This window comes from Sylvia atricapilla, chromosome 16 (genome assembly GCF_009819655.1).
Source record: "Sylvia atricapilla isolate bSylAtr1 chromosome 16, bSylAtr1.pri, whole genome shotgun sequence".
Lineage (NCBI taxonomy): Eukaryota > Metazoa > Chordata > Aves > Passeriformes > Sylviidae > Sylvia > Sylvia atricapilla.
The window spans coordinates 10,078,184-10,101,476 of record NC_089155.1 but is presented as its reverse complement, the minus strand read 5'-3'; the positions used below and the strand labels follow the sequence as shown (position 1 = coordinate 10,101,476).

Below are 23,293 nucleotides of genomic sequence, written 5' to 3'. Positions count from 1 at the left end.
TTCCCCTCACAAACCACTGAAAGCTTTCAGGTAGCACTCAGACAACAAATTGCCTGAGATCACCCAGAGGCACTGCCCCACGTTTTTGCCTCCTTGGCCACTACCAGTAACACACAATACATCCTGAGCATCTTTCTGTGGCTTTGCCTCCTGTCCAAGATGCACCCATTGCGTTTTGCTCAATCTCTCCTGAAGCTGCAGTGCAGATTGCCTCTATTTTATACATTTTAGTAACATTTGTGGAAGTTTAATGTGGTTTTTCCCCACACTTGTGTTTAGCCAAGCAGCTGAGACTCTCAGTAAGCCTGGTCAGAGTAAAAGCTGGGATTCTGCAGGGATCTTCATTTGTATTTTTTCCCTTGTTCTCTCCATGGCTTTCTCTAAGCAGAGCAGTACTTGGCAGTGATTGAAACCAAGAGCACGGCATATCACAGGGAAAAAACCTCGAAGTGAAGACCCTTCTTGACATACCTGCAATGCCCCTCTGGATGCTCTGGATGTGCAGCAGGAGCTGTTCCCCCCTCTGGTACATGTCCCTCGTGTGCTGCTCAACGCGACTCGCCTCTCTGTGAGTCATGGTCATCTACCACAGAAACGCTGGCTTAGTTCAAGTATGAGATGGTATTTTACAAGATTTGTCAGTGGGAGCTTGTGAGGCTCTTGAATGAGCCTGTCCTGTGCTGCTGTCCTAAAATCCACTCAAGGATGATCATATTTAGCACCTTCAGGGAAGCACAAGCAATAAATACAGCTCCAGTGCAACAGGCTCTGGATGCTGGAACAATCCAAACACCACAGAGTTCAGCACTGTTATGTGCTCCTAACACAGGAAAAGCCCCAAAGCCTGGAGCCAGGCACACCTGGGTCCGGATCAAGAGACAGGGGGCTGCAGTCCGGCTGTTTGGTACACACAGGGGCAGTCTGTCTTTGCAGCTCTCTGATGAAGTATGTCATCAAATAGAGATTTTTTTTCCCTCTCCCTCAGATTAGGAACAATCAGTTTATAAATCAAATCCAGTGAAATCAAATCTTGCTGTTTATACGTTCTCTGAAGACACAACTGCTAGATTTCAGACTGGTTATAGACTGCATCCATGATGGACCCAGATGTTTTATGTTCCTTACTTGTATGCCCCTTTTATAAATGATACTTGATTGAATTTATTTACACTGCTTAAAGTTGGAGTCACCTCAAAAGCAAGCAATAAATCAAAAAATACCAATAGCAAGAGATGTTTACAGCTCTCCAAGAAAGCAAAGCAGGTAATCTACCTTGAGCACCTAACACTGCAACTTAGTTCTGGCTGAGCAAAAGACCCAACCTGCCTGAACCAGGCTCCTCACAGCCTTCAAAACTCTCATTTTGGTAAAAGGGAGACTTGTGCTCTGGCAAAGGAAGATGGAGAAATATCCTACTTTGTGCTGAAGTGCATTCAGGTCCTGTGTGAGATCCATGTTCTCATCCTCCAGCTCATCAGCCCTTTGCCTGACCCTGCTCATGGCTCTGTGGTACTCACGGAGCTGGTTCTAGGAAAAGAATAAAGAATAAAGAAAAAAAAAGATGCTAAATGAGGCCAACAGGCCAGGAAACATGGGCAGAGGGTGATGTGAACCCTTCCACGTACAGCAATGGCCATTATGGTGCCGTTGAGGCCGTGGAGGCGAGCCCAGGCGATGGAGCTGGCGTTGAGGGTGACCAGCTGGCCGCGGATGGACGGGAAGGACATCTCGATGCTCTGCAGGTCCTCCAGCAGGAGCAGGACACAGCTGTCACACACTGCAGGGGAACACAGCAGTGTGTTCAGCACAGGCCCTCTGCTGGGCTTCTCTCCCCTCTTTCCCCAGGACAGTGGGACACAGACCTTCACACTTCATGCTGTCGGGGCCGTTCGCCACCAGGATCTCGTGCTCACGCAGACAGACATCGCACTGCTTCCCTGTGAGGCCACTGGGGCATGTGCACTCCCCGGTGCGAGGGTCACAGGAGCCCCCTCTGCACTCACACTCTGCAGGGGCAAGTAGCAGAGAATCATTTTGTGCTTTCACCACTCCGGAGACAGGGGAAGGAGTGGTTTTATTCCAGATGTGCTCATCCACACACCACAGCCGGGGGTGCACAGACCCTCAGACAGCTGCCAGCTGTTTTCTGCCTTCAACAGCTGGACCAGCAGGACAGCCCTGCCCCAGTGCCCCTGGCTGGGAGCCCACACTCACTTGTGCAGCCGCCCTGGCCGAAGCCCCAGTAGCCCGGGGCGCACTGGTGGCAGCGCGAGCCGCTGACGCCGGGCAGGCAGCTGCACTGGCCACTCTGCACGTGGCAGCTGCTCCCCACGGCGCCCACGTCGCAGTCACACCTCCGGCAGCCCGAGCAGCTCTCAAAGCCGTAGTATCCTTCCTAGGGAAAAGCAGGACACGGATGTTCTGGTCAGCAAGTGTGCCTCTCTCCTGAGTCAGTGATGCGGGACTCCAGCTCTCCTTTCTAGGTGTGTTGTGAGCACCACAAAACTTAAAGACGTGGAGCTGCAGTGAGAACACAGACACAGCATTGCCCTCTGAACCTGCCCTTGCCCAAGCTGGATGCCCTCAGGAAAATGGGGTTTACTGCAGTTTCCCAAACGATGCCACTTTACTGGAATGCTGCCTTCACTGCTTGCTGCCACATCTTTAACAGACTTTTGCCATGTACAGTGCAGCTTGTGCAAATGGAGCCTTCCCCAGCTGGCAGCCAGCCCTGCTCTGCTCACAGGCCTGGGGGATGACACACCAGGGCTGCCCCTCATCCCCGTGACAAGGACAGGCACCATCCCAGGGCCCAGGTGACCCTCACCTCGCAGCGGTCACAGTGCTGGCCTGTCACTCCAGTCTTGCAGAAGCACTGGCCGGTTTTTGGATGGCAGGAGTCAGTCCCACAAGGAGAACAGTTGCACTCTGCCAGGGAAAAATACACCCAATATTACACTGAAGAGCCTGTCAGCTACTCACAACACTTACTGCTAACAGAGAAGCCTCTTTCCCCTTTACCTATCAAAGACAGAGCCTCTCTCCACTTGCATTTACCTCTCACAACAACTTATTCCCCTGACCCCTCACGCAAGCTGCATTTGGGCTGCTGTTCCTCAGAGGGGAGAAGAGGAGCAGTGCTGAGGAATGGGCACGCTCCCCTCGCCCCTGGGCAGGCTGCCTGCCCCACTCACGTGTGCAGTTCTTGGCCACCACGGCGTCCCCGTAGTAGCCGGGCGCGCAGAGCTCGCAGCGCGCGCCGGCCGTGTGGTGCATGCAGCCCGAGCAGGCGCCCGTCAGGGAGTCACAGCTGCTGAACAGCATGTTGGGATCCGTGTTCCCACTGCAGTCACAGGGCTGGCACCAGCTGCCAATCACCAAGGGGTTGCCGAAGTATCCCGGGGCACACCTGGGGAAACACAAGTTACAACAGAGTGAGGATCCTGCAGATCGTGCCTGCACCCTGCACTGGAGTTGCACAATGGGAACAGAGTGAGCACCCAACACCCATAACTGCTGCAACCCTCAGGGATCTCAAAGCACTTTGTGTTTTGCCTCGTGATTCCTCAGAAAGGTGCCTTTATCACAGGCTGCAAGTCAAGGCAAAGCACACGTAAGTCAGAGTTGTACACCCACAGCAACAGAATTTCAGCAGTTGGGCATTTACAGGCTGAAAAGGACTGCAGGAAATGCTGCCAGAACAAAGCATACAGGGGCAGAGCCAACTGTTTCTGCTGCAGTCCTTAAGGGAACACCTTCTCTGCCAGGGTTAGTGTCTGAGGCTCCCCAAACACGGGTGCCACCCCCCTTACCGCTCACAGTTTGGTCCAGCGTAGCCTGGCTTGCAGAGGCACTGCATGTTGGAACCCTTGTGGACACAGCCAACAGCAAAACTGAAATGAGAATGGGGAGACAGGGAGAAGCAGTTACTCCTGATGTGATGCCAAGGGAGCTGATCACTCATTGTGGGCTGTTTGCGCCTGGGGTGAGAGGCTGTGAACATGGTTTGGGGACAAGGACAAGGCTGGCACTGGCACACCTGCCCTGGTGAGGCACAGTGGTTCCAGTGGTTTAACAGTGAGGTCAAACAGGCAATCCCACCCTGGGGTGCTTACTTGTTGGAGGCAACTGAAAGAGGGCATGGGCACCCAACACACTGCAGGGGTTCTTGGGCAGAGGGGCTGCCCATGTAGCCGTCCTTGCATCGCTCACAGTGGTCTCCTTCTGTGTTGTGCTGGCAGTTCTGCAAGGAAAAGGCAAGCCCTGGGCTCAGTAGTGACAAGAAGAAATGGTGGATGCACTAAAAACTCCCCAGTAGGATGCCTCAGTCCTTCCTCTCTCCCAGAACTGCCTTGCGCCCTAAGATGACCCTGAGCAGGGTCACCACTGAAACAGTGAGGCCAATGCTTCAGCTCAGGAATGGTGCTTCCAGCCCAGTTAATATGTAAAGAGTTTTTGAATCACATGCTACAGACCTCTTAACTCCAAAATATCACACTCCTCCACTGTTTACTTACAAGGCATATCCCAGAGCCTGGCAGGCACTGATCTGAGTGGCCATTGCAATGGCAGGGGATGCATTTTCCCAGAAAGAGCCCCTTGGTGTCCCTGTAGTAACCTGGAGCACATTCCTGAGGAGACAGAAAAAGGCAGAGATCTGAAAAACAGCCTGATACTTTTGGGAAAAGCAAAGAAACTAAATTAGTTTCCATGACAGAATTCCCACTGGGTTGTACTGATGGAGAAAAGATTATAAGCAACGATGAAGATTTTTCAGTGCAGTTCCTTCCTGCTCCTTTTAACCAGGAGAGAATTGACCAGAGAAAAGGACCCATTCCAAGGGTCTGCAACACCTGAATGATTTCCCCATCGTGTCCTTTTTGTACAAGATGAAACTTTTGTACCTGTCCCAAGTGCATGTGGTGGGGAAATGTTCCTTCCTTCAGAACAAGACGAGCTGTCATTTCAACTGAAGCCCTCACGAGCCAGCCTGGAGGCAGCTGGTACCCAAAACATGACTATCTGCCCCTCTGACTGGAACAGCACATCCACTTCCCCCTTACCTGGCAGGAGTCTCCCTGGTAGTTAGCTGGGCAGAAGCACAGCTCCACGTTGCTGGCACGGACGCCCGTGGGTGTGTCTGTTGCCATCTCCAGCACCACACGGCGCAGGGACACGGAGGAAGAGAGCTGGGAGAAGAGTGCCCGGATCTGCAACTGCTCCAGGTTTGCCAGCACCATCATGAGCTCCTCTCTGGACACAGGGTTGTGAGTCTCTGTGTGCCTGAAGTTACCCTGGTGGGAGAAAACCTGGCATTACTGGCAGGAAGCACAGGCATCTGAACATCCAGCCCAGCCTCCACATTCCTGCTGCTGGAATCTCTCCCTTTTGCATGGGTGAAAGAGCCCTGCAGCACCTGAAATGCAGAGCTCAATGCAACTGTCCCTCTGTCTGCATGAGGTCTTGTCCTTTCCTGCATTATCTGAGCACTTCACTCGTGTGTGCAAACTCACCTCCACCAGCTGCAGCCGGCCTTCATGTGCCTCCTCTGGGGACGGGTAGGCACCTTCCAGAAACATGATGCTCATCTGATTTCCCTGAGAAAAGCAAGGAATGTGTCAGTCATCACCTCATCCTGCTCCTGCATTAGCAGGGGGCACCAGGGAATTTCTTGGGCTGCACCTTCAGGATCACGTCAGGCCGGGATTCCATGGGAATGAACACGTCACCCCTGCGAGGGTTGGAGTGCAGCTCATAGCGAAGGTGCCCTCCATAGGAGGAAACCTGAGGGAGAGACAAAACCCAGACACTGCTGCAAGCCCATACCACAGAGACAAGCCAGAGATGGCTGTGTTCAACTGTGAGCACTGCCTGCACGTCAGGCTGCCAGTGAGGCCAGGGTGATTCCCCATTCTCTTACCTGGTCCCCAAGATAGGAGCTGGGTGCAACCCAGTAGAGTTCCTGGTAGGCATCTGGGAGGTTTTTGAGGTCAGCAGTGACGAGCTGCTCCCGTGGGCTCAGAACTGTTGGCACTTCATGGCGGTCGCTGCTCAGCAAGAGCCACCCATTCATATCCACAAACTGGAGGGGAAGAGCAACTATGGGTCTTCTAGTGGAGTTACAGAGAGTATTTGGGTGTTGATGCTCCAGAAGAACAGGTCCCAGAGCAGCAGCAAAGGGAATAACAGGCTCACACCTCACATGCATCCAGATGAAGGCACAGGAAAGCTGATCATCACCCCCGCCCAGCACATGAGACCCCAGAGAGCAGGAAAAGGGGCTGAAAGCAGGAGATGGGCACAGGGAGTCAAAGATAACCCTCCTCACAATGTACCTTCAGCAGGATTAATGCAGGACAGAGACCCGAGGGCAGCAGGGAGCCAGGTGGATGAGAACACACCTGACCTGAAGGCTCTGGTGGCCCCCAGCCCCTCTCACCTCAGCTCGGTGCTTCTCAGCGCTGCGGCAGCGATCGGTCGCTCCGAAGCAGAAACACTTGGTGCAGCCCTTGGGGTTGGTGGCATCCAAAGAAAATGTCCCGAGGCGGCACTGGTCACACCTCAGGCCCTCCACATTCTCCTGAAAGACAAGCAAAGCTTGATGGCATCAGCAGCTTCTCAGAGGAGGACAGGGATGGCTGGCTGAGTGATCAAAGCGCAATGCTGTGGTGCTGGAAGATGTTGAAGCAATTCCCCAAACAGGTTTGCTTGTACAGCGCCCACCAAACATTAAATTCACCCACAGAAAGCACTTGTAAGCCCCACGAAGAGGCTGGAGCAGGCAGCTCAGAAGCTGGCTGAGTTACTCTGCTGCCATGGACCAATAGGGCTGGCAGCTTCACCTGCAACAAGCTCTGACACAGGGCTGGACTCAGACTGGCCATCTCCCCCAGTGACAGCTCAAGGAGTGAACCTTCATGGCCAGGAAGGATGAGGAGATAAGAGCTTTTCAGGGTGCTCTGAACCCACCAGTCTGGCTGCAGCTCAGGCACTCTCCTTGCCCAGCCCTGCTCCCTCTGGCACGCTGGGCACACACAGCCCCTGCCGGGGCAGGACAACTGAGTCAAGGAGAAAGGCACCACATGGAGGCATCGAGGGACTGACCTTGCAGTGACACTGCCCCGTGACGGGGTCACACACGCTGGCCTCGGTGCCAGCCTGGTGGCAGTCACAGCGCCGGCAGTCGGGGTAGTGGTAGTAGCCAGGGGCACAGAGGTCACACCGCCGCCCGATGATGTTGGGCTTGCACCTGGGAGGACACAAGAGCCAGAAGAGCTTTCAGAGCTTTCCTCTCCCCCATTCTGCACATTCCCTCAGCTTGCCGAGGTGTCCCATCACTCCAGCAGGGCCCAGAGATGCTGCCAGATGTCCCCAGCGCCAGGACAAGGCTCTCTCACCTGCACTGCCCGCTGTCCACGTCACAGCCTGGCTCCGCCAGCTCCTGCACGCCGGGCCGGGAGCAGTTGCAGTCCTCACAGCCGATGAGGGGGTGGCAGCCAAAGGTTTGGGGCTCGCAGACAACACACTCTGGCTTCAGGGTGTGGGGAGGGCAGATGCACTGCCCTGTCACCTCATCACAGAGACGTGTCCCGCAGTCACAGGCTGCAAGGGGCAGAAAACGGCCGGGTTTGGGTGAGTCACACCCAGGAACCCAAGGCAAGCGTGGGGAGTGGACAGAGAGCTGGGGAGGCAGAGCTGGAGACGAGAACTCACGCCTGCAGTTGGGGAAGCCCCAGTAGCCGGTGGCACAGCGGGAGCACTGGCGGCCGATGACGTTGGACTTGCAGGGACACTGTCCCCCAAAGGGCTGGCACTGGCTGCCCCGTGCCCCCGCCTCATGGCAGTGGCATGGCTGCGCCCCGTTGTTGTAGAAGAGGGACAGTGAGGTGGCAGAGTCACGGCAGAACCTCGAGGATGTGCTGGGGCTGCAGGGCAAGGCGGGAGGAGTCAGTGCTGCACATCCCCACAGCCTCCCCGCCACCCCAAATCCCCCTGCAGCCAGGGGTAGTTAGTGGGACTGGGACACTTCTGGTCAATAGAACGAAAACCCCAGCCAGCCCCATCCCTGCCACACATGAGGGGAAGGGCTGCTGCTCCCTGAGGAGTGTGCAGCTTGTGGGCACCCAAAGCCAAGCATCTCACTTGATGTAGAAGCTGTTGATGCCGCAGCTGCTGATGAAATCATAGGACTTGTCCAGGGGTTCCTCCTGCAGGTACTGGGAGCTGTAGCTGTCCTCAGGCACCACAAGGATGTAATCCTGTAAAGCAAGGGCAAGCTGGGTGAGCCAGGCTCTGAGCTTAGACAAACACCATCCAAAATGACTCCAAAGTCCAAATGCACTTTTAACCTTCCATGCCTTGCTGGGACAGAACATAACACACCAAGTACTGCACAGAGCAGGAGTCACCTCCCTGCTGAGGTCTGTCCATCAGGGTCCATCTAACCTAAAGCTCCACATGAAGAACAGCACAAATTGGCTGGACTAAAACTAGGCAGAACACCCCCAGAGCATAGCATTGGCTGTGCCTCAGCAAGGAGGCAGTCTTTACCATCTGGAATTTCTACACATGAAGGCACCTGGGTTCCAATTTTGTCTTTCAGATATTTATCCAAATTTTGGTCAATCTTCTAGTCCTGTTGCCTGAGAATAACAAGGACTACCTACTCTCATGATGAGGCCTGCCTGAACAAACAATATTATGCAGGTTTAAATATTGCTAGAGCAGGAATAAGGCTTATTCTGGATTATCGCAAACTATGCGTGCAAAGTAACAGCTTCAGTTTCTGCCTGGTTTTGATATCAAAACCAGACAAGGAAGGACACTCTCATCTACAGAAACTACCCCTCTGAATTCTGCCCTCAATTCCACACCACTAAGGTTGGAGAATGCACCATTCTAGGGCAGTTCAGAGACTGAGCAATGGTGGGAAACATTCCTGTGGTCACACAGTGACATAAATCCAGTGAAAAGTCCCCTGCTAAAGCCTGCCCAGCGTGCTCTGGAGAGGGGCTCACCAGCCACAGCTGCTTGCCCTCTGGCACTCGAACAACCACAGCCAGATCATTATCAGTAACATCCAGGATGATCTGGTCCTCAGAAACCACCAGGCTCCGGCAACCATAGCCATGTGGGCAGAAATTGGCATTGGTCTGACCTGAAAAGACAACAAAAGTGTTGGTCTCACATGTCCCTTGAGTCCCCACCACATCCTCCCAGTTTAGAAAGGGTAAGTCAGTCTTGCTTCATTTTTGCAATCTCTAAAGAACCCACAGTCATCCCCTGGCAAGGAAAACTTCCAGGGCCAGCCCAGCAGCTTCCCCAGGTCCCTGCAGTTCTCACCTTGCCAGATGCGCCCACCATTGATGAGCACTTCCACAGGGAAGGTGGGGTGGTTGGGCTGGTAGAAGTGCAGGATGAAGGCATAACGTCCCAGGGTCTGGATCCGGCTGTTGAACACCACTGCAGCCTGCCCCAAAACGGGAGAACACACACAAACATCTGTGTCTGATGCCTGCACCCACAGCTGGGATGGTTTGTAATTATCGCACAGATTTGTGCTCTCATTGCACAACTGCCAGGTCCTGAGAATTCAATGAATCAAGCCCCCCCATGCCTCCACATTCTCTCCCCTCTAATGCTGCCACCTGAAAAGCTTTTCCTGGGATTCCAGAGCACCAAACAAGGTTGGATAAAGCCAAGACAGGTGAGTCCACAGGGATTACAGGTTCAGGGAGAAGTTTAAAGCTCAGATTAAATTCTGGAAATGCTAACTGATAAGGCATTTATCAACAGATAAGGGAAATTTCTCCCTGCCCCTGAGGTCCAGTGTCAGCAAACCAGCCCAGCCTGTGCCTGTGCCCCTACCTGTGGGGACTGCAGGAGGATGAGCTCTGCAGTGGGGTCCATCGCTGTGGGAGGACGAGGAGCAGGCTCCACTGGCACCCCAGCTGGAGCCACATGGACAGCCTGAGCCAGGGGCACCTCTGGGGCAATGGGCAGAACCTGGGCACCCTCCAAAATGATGGACTGAGAAAGCTTCAAGAACCTTGAGGGGACACAGGAGCTGCTGAAAAGCAAGGAGTAAACAGGATGTGAGTATCTCCAGAAACAAAGAGATGCTCTGGGGTCCTGGCAGGGAAGCACACCCTGTAACTGCTGCTGGATTACAACGTGTGCCTGCTGAGGGACAGCTCACTACCAGCACCCCTGGGGCTCTGAGATGTGGGCTCAGCAGGAAGAACAGGAGCCTGGCACGGGCTAATTCCTCTGCAAATATTTATTTGAAGCAGTGTCAAAAACTTGGATACAGCAAGTGTCTTGCTGTGCGTGAGCAAGCACAGGAATGCCTGTTTGGGATGACACTTGAGTGTCTGCCCCAGGAGGCAGAGTGGGGCTCATGTAAAGGATCATCAGCCTGACTCCCAGTCTGAAGCAAGGAGCTTCAACTCAGCTAGAGATTTCTTCATCAAGAACTTAAAAAGTCTCTGAGCCTGAGGGAAGAGGGATAAGCAAATGATTTTGGAAATAGTCCCATTCATGCTAAAGCTAAGGGGGACCTGAGACTCTCACCTGTTGGATGAGAAGGTGCCATGGACACTGATGCAGTGCACCTTTGGCTCGATGAGCTCCATGGTGAACTGTGCAGCAGGGATCAGGTACACTTTGTGCTGCCACATGAGAGAGAGACACCTGGTTATGTGACAGCCTCTACCACTGGAGCCACAGCAGCCCCAGTGCTCACCAGCCATCAGGCACTTCAGCTACTGCAGGGCAGTCACACCTCTGCTTACTGCCCCTTATGCCCTGGCACGAGCCTTACGGCATTCAGAAGCTCCACATATTGATGGGATTCTTCTCTCCTTGGCTAAACAAGGAATGTCTTCAAGATAAAAAAGGAACTGCCTCACTGCTACAGAACCTCCTCTGCAACAGCAGCTGCTTCTCCCCATCTCCTCCCCACTCCCAGACCTATGATCTACTTCAAAACACCTCACTGATCACATTCTCCACTTGGACTGGCCATGACACAGACTAACACCCAGTATTCAATCCAAACAGGACTAGAAAATCCTTCTACAGGCTGGGTCCCAGTCCAGCCTCTCCTCCCTGTGACCTGTTGACAGAGCTGCCCTCAGAGGGAGCCTTACCAGGAAGAAATCAGCCAGACCAGAAGTGAAACGAACAGTGGCCTCTGAAGTGAGTTCAAAAGTTGCCATTCGACTCTGAGAATCCACAGCAATCCCTCGACAAAGGAAACTGTAAGAGAAACACACATTTTGAAGCCAGCCTTGCACAGGGTCATGACCCATTTCTTGTCCTGCCAGCTCTATGTCCTCTGGGGATTTACACAAAGACCCTGGAAATCTTTTGATGTTTTTTCTGGCTGCTCACAAGAGCAAAGTCTTCCAAGGACACCCCAAACATTTGTTTCCTACTGCAAAGGTTGCAATCTGAAGTCAGACAGGGTTTGACCTGTCCCAAATAAACCTGCCCATAGGTCATTCCCTAAGTCAAGGTTCCTACCAACACACCCAGCTGTAACGAGATGCAAAAAGATCAATTCCTGGCAGAGGCAGGCACATACTTCCCCGAGATGGGATGGCCAGCCACTAAAATCTGTGTCCAACCAGAATGAGTCTGGACACACACAGCTTAGATGGACAACACTGAATTGCTTTGTTTACATGATAAACTCCAAGAAGTTCAGCTGGAGGGGAGGCTGTCCCTGCCATGGCAGAGAACTGGCCCCTGTGTCCCTGGAGGAGCCCATACCTGTAGACACAGGGATAGAAGGTGAAGGTGCCCGGCTGCGTGGCCGCGTGCGGCGAGCTCACGGCGATGCTCACGGTCTGCAGGGCGTTGGTGTTGGCATATTCCACCAGCAGCACGTACCTCCCAGGCTGGGCCACGGGCAGGGACAGCTGCACTTCCACCTGGAGGACACAGGGATGACTGAGGGAGTGTGTGCAGGATGTCTGTGCTACAAACCAGCCTCCTCTGCAGCTCAGGGGACAACGCAACAAATCTCATCAAATACTTGCAAACCTTTAGAGGTGACACTCTGGGGTTGGGTGCCTTGAACAGGGCACACAAGGACACAGCTGCATGGCTGTAAAGCCCTTCTGGTCACCTGCCAGGTGTAGGACAGCCCCAGGCAAGGGAGGCAGGGGGGTGAGCGCTGCAGTGGCCGGGAGAGGGACAAAACACAAGTGCCACTCACATCACTGCCACTGCAGGTGGCCATCCAGGGGTGGGAGGGGGTGAGCTGCTCCCTGGGACACAGCCTGGGGAGCCGGTTGTCCAGCCTGCACACTGCATCCACCCCTGGCACGGCAGGGAAACCCTCCACAGACAGGTACTTGTACAAGAGGCAGCTGGAAACACACAGGAAAAAAAGTGAAGGACAAAAGTTACATCTGTGATTAAAAAAGAGCACCCACACAGCCTGGGCCAAGTTTGCAAAAGGCTTTGGTCTATCAGGAGGGGCAAGGAGCAGCTCTGGTCAGTGGGGAGCAAGAGACTGGGCATTACAGGACAGAGACAGCAGTAACAACAAAAAGCTTCTCTCCTTGCAATGGGTCTCCTTGCAATGGGTTTTATCCTGGGGATCATGACTATGGTGGATGGGACAACCAGTGTCCAGGGCCCAGCCAGCCATCTTGCCAACATGGACAGAGAGGCTCTGGGCAAGCAGATGTACTGAGATGCTCCAAACACTACCAGGCACTGTTCATTTTAAACAGTGCAGCAAAACCTACTCATGACAGCCATTTCTGAGGACACACACAACCACACACAGCCTGGCACTGGAAGCCCAGCCCAGCAGACGTGGGCTACGGTGTCACTGGGTGAGCTGGCCTCCAGGACCCATGAGAAAACACAGACTGGCTGTGTCATGCATGAGGAGATCTATGGGTTAGATTTCTGGGCCAGTGCAGGTTCCATAAGCCTCATCAGCCACAGGAAGCAGTTTTACTGCATGACAGAGTACAGTGTGTATATTCCTTAAGCCCAGGTCCAGAGGAGCTGAGCAAGTCCCACACAGCACAAAGATGTGCAGATCCTTACTTCTGGGTGGCTTGTTCAGGAGCTGGCTGGTAGACACAAGGCTCTGTGACCTTCAGCTGCAGGACTGGTGCTTCGTAGTATGAGCTGGGCAGCAAAACCAGATAGTCCTAGGAGGAGATGGGAGAGGTGTTACGCTCTGGACTCTTGTCCCCAGGGAGCTGCTGAAGCCCCCACAGTGGGGAGAGCACAGGGCCTTACCAGCAGCACACCCTCTGCTTCAACAACCAGGGACCAGGTGTTGGGGTTGAGCACGAAGGGCTCCCCGAAGCTGTTCTGGGGGACAGTGACAAAGGCTGGCTCCGTGCTGGGAGCAAAGACAATCTGCTTGGTCTGCTCTGTACCTGGAATGGGAAGGATGAGAGGCTGTCAAGGGACTGGAATGGAAAACCTGGGGCTGGACACGGGAGGCTATGCTCAGGGAAGCAGTTGTGGTGCAGTGGGGAGTGACAGGTTCCCACTCGCTCGGTGCACCACAATCCCACACCGTCCTGGAACAGAGACATCCACTCTCAATCTGCTCAGCAGCCTAATGGGAGAAATAAATATAAATCACTGCAATCCTTAATGCAAATCCAGAGCTCTCACAGTGTGCTGTGAGACTGCAGAGCACAGAGTGTTGCAAGCCAAGGAGTGTTTTGCCAGCTAGAAAAGGAAAGAACTCGACTGTGAAGAGTTAATTGTCAGACAGACAAAAAGAATTGCCCAGATACATTTTTCCTCAGGAAAATTCTGACTCCAGCTCCACAGGCAAGATACCTGTCTTCTAGCAAACTTTTAGGCCCCCAAGGTGTGCTCCTGCTTTTCTTCCTGCCAACCAAACTCTGCACTAGAGATTTAGACATTATTTTAAACTGACAGGACAGAACGGGTGCAAGGCCTGATCCTACTGCTGCTGAGCAGCTCCTTGGCTCATCTGACAGTCCCATGATCTCTTCATTAATGGATGCAATCACAATACAGCACCTGGAAGCAGACTGTGTGCCTGCCCAGCAGTCTCAGGAGCTGAAGAGCACAGGTGACAGGGATTCACTGGGAATTGCTGCACGGCGGGCAGATGAGATGAAGAACAAAGTGGAGAATGTGGCACACTGACTGTCCTGGTGTGCACATGGGCATCAAGGCACAACACACAGGGCCAGAAGCTAAAGCAAGGGCTTGTGCTGCTGCTGGGATGGTTGATAACCCCTCCCCATGTGTGGTAGCTCTGTGACACATCTGACATCAGCTGAGGCTGGGACCTCACTTTTCCAGATGGGAAGCAGAGGTGAGTGAAGAGCTTTCCCTGAACTGGCACCCAGAGTAGATTTATTGACAGGTTGAAGTTTCACATCCCCTTGAGGCAATACACAACTCCAACTGAGTTCTGGAAGAGGAGTGGAAGAAACCAGACTGAAAATCCCGTACTTGGAAAAGGCTTTCCCTTCTGCAAGCCACATCTTCCAGCTTCTTTCCATGCTGCTTGTCCTTTGCCATGTGAAGCCCTTTCCATCCAGACACGAGGTGGCTCAGCACTCCTGAAGCCTCCCAGGGACGCTGCCCTCCTGGGTCCTGTTGTTGGTGCACCAGTTTGGCAGCTTGCTTTCAGCTCTAGAAAAATCATGTTGCTTCTGCACAAGAAGTGAAGCACTTTTCAAGGCAAATGAGCTCTGCTGCTTGGGTAGGACAGATGAAATACTTCCTGACCTTTGGTGGGATCCTAAAGCCATAACCATGGCTCCTGCTCTTCCTATTCTTCTGCTGTGCAATATGACTGGATATAAAAATAAGCCATTTTTCCTCTCAAAAAGGAAAAAAAAACCGAAGGCAGAAAAATAATATTTTGTCATTTCAAACCTTGCATATCACATCAACGGCAGAACCTGTGTCAACTCAAGACAGAGGAGAGAACTTCACACACTGATAAATTAGGTACTGTTGACAGCCTTGTGCTGTGCATGTGTGGTCTGGAGGAAGAGCTTCAGCAGGACAGTGTGGCTGTGGCATCTGAAGTGGTAAAATCAACCAGTCAACTGCCCACAGTGGCCTCAGGTGTGTTCCCATGTAGTCTTGCTCAGATGGTTGCCCAGAATATTTGCTGTCCAGATTTTTAAACTTGTTCAGACATCTTTTGATGGCTCTTCTCCAGCAGCTCGTGGCTTGATGAGAGGACTAGTGTAAGATGTGTAATTCCATGGCATTTCCAAGCCCCACACCATGTGTGAAGCCAGCAGCCTGGCTTGGGAGAAGCACACGGGAAAGGCAGGACTATCAGGGCATCTGGTAAATAAAACCACACCCAGCTGCCAAAGTTTGGATCCACTTCCCAGCTCTTGGCCCATTCTGGTTTTGTGGAAAGTCAGCTCAGTTTTGCCTGGGGCACTAGGGTGATCTTGTCCTGTGCTGGAAAGGTTGTATGGAATTGTACAACAGCTTTATCTCCCACCAGCCTGGCTGGTATCAGTCCCTAGTGTGCAGCCCCAGGGCTGGGCCCACCTTGCTGCTGCTTTGGTAAATAAAGGGGGCTGCAAACTCAAACCAGCCTTTCAACTGGGAGAGCAGGACTAACGGGTAAAGCCATATGGAAGCGTCTTCTGGAAAGGATGATGCAGAAGGTTGCCTGGGATGGGGAGGAGGTGGCGATGGCACAGGGAAGCAGAGCAGTCTGGGATCCTTACCTCTCCTTCGTGGCTGATAAGCTGTAATTTTGCCATACACAGTGGCCCCTCCTGAATTAATATACCTCAGGATGACATGGAACAGATAGAGCTCTGCCTCCTTCACGTCTACAGTGACTCTGATTATATTCTGCAAAAAGCAAAAGAGCACACGGGGCACACATCACTGGGGGGGCAGCTCCTGAGCACCCACCCACTCTGGGGAGGGCCTGGCCCACCTGCCCTACCTGCCTGCCTGCCTGCCTCTCTTCCCCCTCCCTCGCCAGCCCACGGCACGGCTCTGGCCGGCCACCTGACACGGGCACACCTGGGACGGACACACCTTGGGGCAGGAGAAGGGGCAGAGGAGCAGTGTCGCAGCGTGGGATGTGCTCTGGGTTAGTTCTAGAAGTGAAAAACGCACTTACAGTTGCCACAAACATTAAACTTTCCTTCCTCAAGGACCGAGACCCTCCCTTCCACACTGGCGGGCCCCCGGCTGACGTAGCGGAAGACGAGGCGGAAGAGGTCGGGGGAGGTCACATTGACAGTCACCACTACCTTGGGCTGGTGGGAGAGAGAAAGGGGAGAGAAGCAGAGCACACCTTCAGTTACCTCCACCACCCACACTGCCAGCCCAAGCGCAGCAGCACGGCTCACTGCTCCCAAAGCGACATGCCACAGCGCGAGGAGGAGACAAGCACACGGACCCTACTGCTCGTGGCACCTCGTGACACTGTCCCCTGCCTCGGGGGGACACTGGGGGCAGCCACCCACAGAGCAACCTGCCTGTGGGAGGGGGTGGGAAGGCTGTGATCACATCTGGAAGATGCTGTGGCACAGCAGGGTGGCTCAGCTGTCCTGGGGCACAGGGAAAAGCTTACAGGAAGTTGTTTTTGTTATCAGCGTGCTGCTTTTTGGCATCCAGCCACCAGGTACCAAATTTCTGCCCTTGTATTTATGGAGCTTGCCCAACTGCCTACAGAAGAGGCTGGGAATTGAACTGGTGCCTCGTCCTCGGGAATGTGCAATGCTAAGGACCAGCAGGGCTAATGGACCATACAACTGATGGCACATCTGCCCTCCACCTGCCTGGACACTGCTTGGCAAGACCCTGGGGAAGGAGATGCTTCAGTTTGACCCATTTCAAAGAGATCTAGGCTCAAATAACCTCTCCATCTTCCCACTGGAGAGCAAACTAGAAGGGTTTTGATGATAGCAAACTACATTAAGACCTGCCAGCAGAAAGCCACATGCCAGCCTTTCTATCAAGGTCTGTTTCTAGCTCAAACACCAATACTGTGGGCAACATTGGAGCTAGGAGCTTGAGCTCCATCCTTAAGCTTTAAGGCAGGGATTTTCTCAAGGGACCCTACAGGAGTTCACTGCTTAGCTCCCACCTAAAACTCAGTGGGAAACAGCCCCTCTGTTATTTCATCTAAGCACAAAAATGTGAAGAAAACTGAAAGTACATGCACCAGAGTAGGGAGCATCTTACATGGGACCAGACTGTCAGAGAATCACTGCTCTGTATTCCATCCCCAAACACGCACACACTTCCGCAGAGGCCATGCAGAAGAAACCACCAAGGAGAGAAAAAGAGTCAACAGAAGAAACAGCTTCACTTCCAGAATTCACACAACTCCAGGTTAGCATAAACCATTGTTACAGCAAACCAGCTAACAGCAAAGGCTGAAGGTTAACAAGAAGTCCAAGCTGAACACAGCAGCTGAGGAGGAGATACTTATTTTTGGAAAAGGGAGGAAAGGTTATGCAGAGTTATAGGAAAGAGCAGAGTCAGTTAAAAGAGGAACAAGGAAACTGAGAGACACTGTTTACAGACATCCCTGTAAGTAATCACCATGCTACCACCTTCGTCTAAATGGATTAGGATATCATGGGATTCCCAGTTTAGGATCTTTCCCCTCATCAGTCTATGCCACCCCCAGCACTACAGGAAATATCTGCACAAACAGGCTATATATACACTGTGCTGTTTATGTTGGCCATCCTGTGACTTTGGGGGGTTTCAGGAGCACTTGGGGTGAAAGATGTGTGCCAAAAGCACATCAGTCCTCCACCGGCCACATCCTCCCCACGGGGAGCTGGGCTGGGCTGCAGCCTCCAGGCGTACCTGGATGGAGGACATCTGTGCATATCCTCGCCAGCTGAAGCCCTCGAACTCCAAGGGGTTGTAGCCAAAGCGCACAGCCCGCCCGGACGGCGTGGTGCCTTCCTCCAGCTCGAATTTCAGGTGGTGAAGGTCAGGGACATAATGGTTGTGTGCTGGTCTGGAGAACAGAGAGAGCACCATTACCTGATGGGCTGCCCCGCAAGAGGACACCCACCGGGCTGATGTGACAGCCACCCCGACCATGGTGTCCCCATCCCCGCGGTGATGGCAGAGGACACCGCGGGAGGCAGAGCAGGCCAAGGGGCAGCTTACTGGGTGCAGGTGGGACCCCGTGTGCTCTGCCGGCAGCGACAGGCTCCGCTCCGCTCCTCGCAGGACGGCCCCAGGGCCCCGCCGACGTCGCACCGGCAGCCTGCGGGCAGGAAGAGCCTGTTTACATTCCCCCGGTGGTAACGAGCTCCTGGTCACTAATCAAAGGCTCATCCCAGCGGGCGGGGAGCCTGGGGCCACTATTTTTATTCCATTGTATCCGTTGTCATATTTGGCCCCGGCCCCACTTGGATCGACTCTTCTTCCACCTCAGCGCCGAGCTATTTCCAGGCGGTGATGGAACAAGGTCTGCAAACGCTCACGGCCGGGCGCTGCAGCCCTGCCACCAGCCGTGCCAGCACCGCCTGGGATGGCCCAGAGCAGCCAGATCTCCTTTGATTCTTCCCACGGACACTGTGCAGAGTGGCCAACTCCACTGAGCCATGCCCACCCTCTCCCAGCAAGAGGAAAGGGCATTGCTGCAAGGATGTGAGCAGTGGTTCAAACGCAGCAGTTCCTGGTACCCAAAGGAGCACCGTACCTGGCGGTTCGCTCCCCAGCCTGGCAGACCTGTGTCCAGTAGTGGAAAAGCATGACCTCGGGTCTCAAGACCCACAGTAACTCCCAGCCCACGCTCCAGGCTGTGGTATAGAATCACAGAACCAAGGTTGGAAGAGACTTTTAAGATCATTGAATTCCAACCACCAACCCAGCACTACCACTGTAACCCTTAAAGCACTTAACCACATCACCCCAAAAATCATGACCCAAAACAGAAGGTGGGATGCCTCTTGCCCCTTTTCTCCAAGGTCACCAACTAGTCAGTCTGTGCAGTGGGGTCAGTTCTTGTGCCCCCTCACTCAGCAAACACATCACAGAAGGGGCTCACCTTGGCAGCCAAAGTAATTTGCATTCTCCATGTTGAAGAAGCCGTCCCTGCAGGCCAAGCAGAACTGCCCACACACGTTGGCTTTGCAGAAGCATTGCCCATCGCCCTGCGAGAGAAACAGGCATGGAAACTCATTCCCTCCTGTTGCTTGTCATGGCTAAGCTGTTCCTCAGTTATTTGGGTTCTGGTCTGAGACACTGCAGAAGCAGCAGTTTGAGATTCATGCTCCACACGGCTTCCTGCGCGTGGGTGGGCCAGATAAGGGCCAGATAACTTAAATTACCCAACAATGCAGGCAAACAAAAATCCAGGCATCCTGGGACAGACCCAGAAATATTTAGGTACCTAATTTATGACAGGTCTTAATCCCACATTCTCATGCAAGCCCAGATTGTGGTGCAAGCGCTGAGAGCTCAGTGTTGGGGCCTGTCCAGCAGCTGCTGGGAGAGACAGAGCTGAACACTCCCAGCACAGAGGAGCCTGGAGGCAGAGGAACAAACCCACCTGCCGGCACTCCGCGATTCCGCTGATGGTGCCCTTGGTGTCACACTTGCAGCCTGAGGAGAGGGAGATGAACAAGAAAACCAGAAGGTCAGTCAGCCCCTGAGATGAAGCCTGATGGGGTCAGCATCCACCACACCAGAGGTGACACTGGTTGGGGTAAAAGGAGCCAGGAACTGGTCAATTAGAAGGTAGCCCTGCACAAGGGCTCAGATTTCATTTTGGACAGATACTGTTGAGGACGCAGCTACCAAAGACATTTGCCTTTTCTGCATATTTGGCCATGAAAAATTAAGTGCCTACAGGGAGGGCTGAGAATGGCATAACCCATTGCATGAGCCCTCTGTTTCATCCCAAGCAAAAAGCTCCAGGCTCCAGCCTTTCCCCTTTCCACATCAGGGCTACCCAGAGGACTCCAGCTCTGACACATCACTTCTGGGTGAAGATGGAAGGAAGGCCAACACTTCCAACCCTCCAGTGATGGTGCTCATTGGCTTGGGTTTGGCCCTTGCATCATGGAGTGGACTTCTGTGGGCTGTGCAAATGGCATTTCCTTACTCAGGCAGCCATAGGGGTTCTCTGGAGTCAGGTTCCAGTATCCAGGCTTGCATCTGTCACAGGCTGGGCCTTCAACATATGCCCGACATGCACAGGAGCCCTGGGGAAAGGCAGGGGGAGAAAACAGCAGGTGAGAATTTGCAGCACAGTAGTTGAATGTGGGGACTGCTGCTCCAGCTGAGCTTAAGGAAGGACTTGGTCCAAAAAAGAGATGAAGTGGCTCATACAAAACGACCTGCAGGGGTTGTGGTAGGTTCATTTGATACTCACCGAGGCCAGCGAGGGATCTGCAGTCTCCAGCCCTGCTGGGTTACAGGAGCCCACTAGAAAAGAGGGGTGAAAAAATGGATTTATAGCACTAGCTCACCCCTTGGCTGCCCCTAACAGGGGTTATTTCTCCCCTTACACAGCTTTTGGGGGATGATAAACAAATTTACCAGCACCCAAGAGACTGGAGGGTCCCAAGAGGTGAGGGAAAAGGGGCTACCTTCGCAGTGGGGGAAGCCGTAGGCGCCGGGCACGCAGCTGTCACAGCGCAGTCCTGTCACCTTGGGCCTGCAGCTGCACTGCCCCGTGTCCTGCTCACAGGTGCTGTGCAGGGACCCCTCCCGGGAGCACTGGCAAGCTGCAGGAGAGAGGAGAGAGCTGCTGGAGTGGCATTCAGGGCTTCCCAGCAGCAGCCTCTTTTGTCTCCCTGACCTTCACCAAAAGCAGCCAGACTGCATGTGGATTATAAATAAAGTTCTCATTCTTTGCTTTTGGTTAAAACCACCCCTTTTTTAAGAAAAACAATAGAAGTCTCAATGTTTATCACACCCATTCACATACATTTATGTGTATTTCAGAGGCAGGGAAGAGTTTTGATTGAGGAGAAGGGGTGTGATCTCATCCCCTAAAAGTCAGTCGCCAGTGACATATGAGACCCTACAAAATCCCTAACACTCAAGAGCAGCATTCGGCCATCAGGGTCTGCCCTGTGGATGTTGGATGTGGGCAGCAGGGTGAGGGCAGGACAATGGTTCCACAGCTTCTGGAGAACCTGCTGCCCATGAATGCACAGAGATCCCACTGCCCTATCACAGGAAAGGTCAGCAAGCTGCCAGGGAACTGCCCGTGCCCTCCCTGCCCAGCCAGCACACCTCAAATCCCTGCCAAAGGAGACATTCTGGGCAGACACCCCCAACACTGGCTAACAGCAGAAGACTGCTCAGGAAACAACAGATTTTAAAATAATATAAAAATCAGGTGGTTCTTTTCTTTCCTTGCTGTGGGTCTTCTACATAGCTCTGCAATGTGGCCATGGCTTTATGAGGCAAAAAAAAGAGACTACTGAACTCCTGTGAGACCATTTCATCTCTGCCTCCAGTCTCTTCAAAGGCATATTGCCGGCATCAGCATTTGGGAGGAGTGTTCTGCCAGCTGGCATGGCTCAGGAGTCCACATTTAGTACTGTGCAAGAGGGTGATGATGCTCTTTTGTTGCTTCAGGGAAACTGTATCACGGATTACTTTTTAATGAGCAGTAAATTCCTGCTGGGAGACGTAAGAGTACATCTGGCTTCCAGTCGGGACTGCTGACAGGGAGGGAGATGGGGACACTCTGCCCAGAGCTGGGGAGGGCTGCTCAGAGAATTTGGGGCTGCTGGCACCTGCCACAGGCATTGCCCAGTCCTGGCACCAGCAGCAATAGTCCAGCAGTGCTGCAGTGCCCAGGGAAATGGATAGGAACAGAGAATCACCACAGTTAGAAAAGACCTCTAAGATCATCATCCAAGTGTTCTCCCAGCACTTCCAAGCCCACCACTAAACTATGTCCTCAAGTGCCACATATACATGGTTTTTAAATCCTCCCAATGACAGTGATTCCACTACTGCCTTGGGCAGCCTGTGCCAATGCTTGACAACTGTTTTTGGTGAAGAAATGTTTCCGAACACCCAACCCAAACCTCCCAGGGTGCAAACAGGGGTCATCTTCTCTTGTCTTGTTACTCACTAGAAGAGACTGACCTTGGTCTGGCTACACTACACCCTCCTCCCAGCTGGTTGTAGAGAGCAGTAGGGTGTTACTCACGTGTGCAGCTGGGGTATCCATAGAAGCCCAGGGCACACTGGTTGCAGGTGTGTCCAGCAAAATTCCCGTGGCATCGGCACTGCCCCGCTGGGCTGCAGTTGTTGTCCACTGCACCCCGGGAATCGCAGGAGCAAGCTGTAAGAGCAGGACTCTGATGATCCCTGTGATCTCTGGCCAAGCACTGCTGGTCTGAACCATCATTCATCCCCTCCCAGGAACTAGCCACTTCCATCAGAAAAAAGCAATTTCTTAATCTCTTGGCAAATCATGCAGCATTTTCACAGCTATACCAGGAAAATGCCACAGAAGGGTCTTTACAGCCCATTCAATGCTCCCCAGCAGTTTAGTAGTTTAATGCACTAAAATGACACACAAAAAGGGCATAAACTGAGACACCAGGTCACAGCAGGGTTGTGACGAGGAAGTGTGACTGATAAAAACCGCTCTGTCTTCCAGGCTTTGCTATGATCCATGACCTCCAAAACAAGCCTGCCAAATTCACAGTGCAAACCACATGGATTTGATACCAAGAAACACCGAATCCTTGCAAGAACAGGTGTGTTTTTTAGAGCGGCAGGAGCTGAAGGTGCAGGTGCTCACCGTAGCAGTGGGGGTAGGAGTGGTACCCAGGGCTGCACTGCTCACACCGTGGCCCAGCAAACTCGGCTCTGCAGAAACAATTCCCGGCGGAGTCGCAGCCCCCCGGCAGCGTCCCGACCGCGCTGCAGCCGCACACTGCAACACACAGACACCACCTGCCCTGAGCTGGGGGCACGGGCCACAGCTCATGGCAACACTGTCCTATTCCTGGGCTTCTCAGACAGGCATCAGGTGCTGCTCTAAGCATTCAAACAAACAGTCTCTGCCCAGGGCACGTATTCTCCGAAACACCCACAAAACCACTTTCCAGTCCTTCAGTCCCATGCCAGAGGACTCTGGCTGTGTGTGCCACCCAGGTTTGTGAAGGACAGATACTCACACTGGCACAGAGGGTAGTTGAAGTAGCCTGGAGCACACTGGTCACAAGACTGCCCTTCAAATCCTGTCCGGCACAGACACTGCCCCGACTCGCTGTCACAGGTGCCATCGTACTGACCAGGGCCGGAGCACTGGCAGGCTGCAAAGCAA

The 23,293-nt window shown here is 53.3% G+C and overlaps 1 protein-coding gene across 1 annotated transcript in view; it reads right to left on the bottom strand.

The window, feature by feature from the left end:
- LAMA5 (laminin subunit alpha 5) overlaps positions 1-23,293 on the bottom strand; it is an 85,152-nt gene that overhangs the window by 10,924 nt on the left and 50,935 nt on the right. The window contains exons 13-51 of the mRNA XM_066330886.1: positions 23,145-23,282; positions 22,766-22,900; positions 22,166-22,300; positions 20,583-20,720; positions 20,366-20,418; positions 20,096-20,195; positions 19,541-19,593; positions 19,037-19,142; positions 18,151-18,250; positions 17,839-17,995; positions 16,133-16,271; positions 13,270-13,412; positions 13,072-13,178; positions 12,224-12,377; positions 11,776-11,936; positions 11,151-11,259; positions 10,573-10,670; positions 9,868-10,069; positions 9,343-9,469; positions 9,018-9,157; positions 8,143-8,258; positions 7,714-7,925; positions 7,398-7,602; positions 7,105-7,249; positions 6,440-6,580; positions 5,921-6,082; positions 5,683-5,784; positions 5,514-5,597; positions 5,064-5,294; positions 4,518-4,631; positions 4,116-4,243; positions 3,813-3,893; positions 3,195-3,409; positions 2,828-2,928; positions 2,215-2,395; positions 1,863-2,006; positions 1,626-1,777; positions 1,417-1,527; positions 472-583 (exon numbers count right to left, since the gene is read on the bottom strand). Coding sequence (XP_066186983.1) covers positions 472-583; positions 1,417-1,527; positions 1,626-1,777; positions 1,863-2,006; positions 2,215-2,395; positions 2,828-2,928; positions 3,195-3,409; positions 3,813-3,893; positions 4,116-4,243; positions 4,518-4,631; positions 5,064-5,294; positions 5,514-5,597; positions 5,683-5,784; positions 5,921-6,082; positions 6,440-6,580; positions 7,105-7,249; positions 7,398-7,602; positions 7,714-7,925; positions 8,143-8,258; positions 9,018-9,157; positions 9,343-9,469; positions 9,868-10,069; positions 10,573-10,670; positions 11,151-11,259; positions 11,776-11,936; positions 12,224-12,377; positions 13,072-13,178; positions 13,270-13,412; positions 16,133-16,271; positions 17,839-17,995; positions 18,151-18,250; positions 19,037-19,142; positions 19,541-19,593; positions 20,096-20,195; positions 20,366-20,418; positions 20,583-20,720; positions 22,166-22,300; positions 22,766-22,900; positions 23,145-23,282 — 5,232 coding nt within the window. The remainder of the gene's footprint in view (positions 1-471; positions 584-1,416; positions 1,528-1,625; positions 1,778-1,862; positions 2,007-2,214; positions 2,396-2,827; positions 2,929-3,194; positions 3,410-3,812; positions 3,894-4,115; positions 4,244-4,517; positions 4,632-5,063; positions 5,295-5,513; positions 5,598-5,682; positions 5,785-5,920; positions 6,083-6,439; positions 6,581-7,104; positions 7,250-7,397; positions 7,603-7,713; positions 7,926-8,142; positions 8,259-9,017; positions 9,158-9,342; positions 9,470-9,867; positions 10,070-10,572; positions 10,671-11,150; positions 11,260-11,775; positions 11,937-12,223; positions 12,378-13,071; positions 13,179-13,269; positions 13,413-16,132; positions 16,272-17,838; positions 17,996-18,150; positions 18,251-19,036; positions 19,143-19,540; positions 19,594-20,095; positions 20,196-20,365; positions 20,419-20,582; positions 20,721-22,165; positions 22,301-22,765; positions 22,901-23,144; positions 23,283-23,293) is intronic.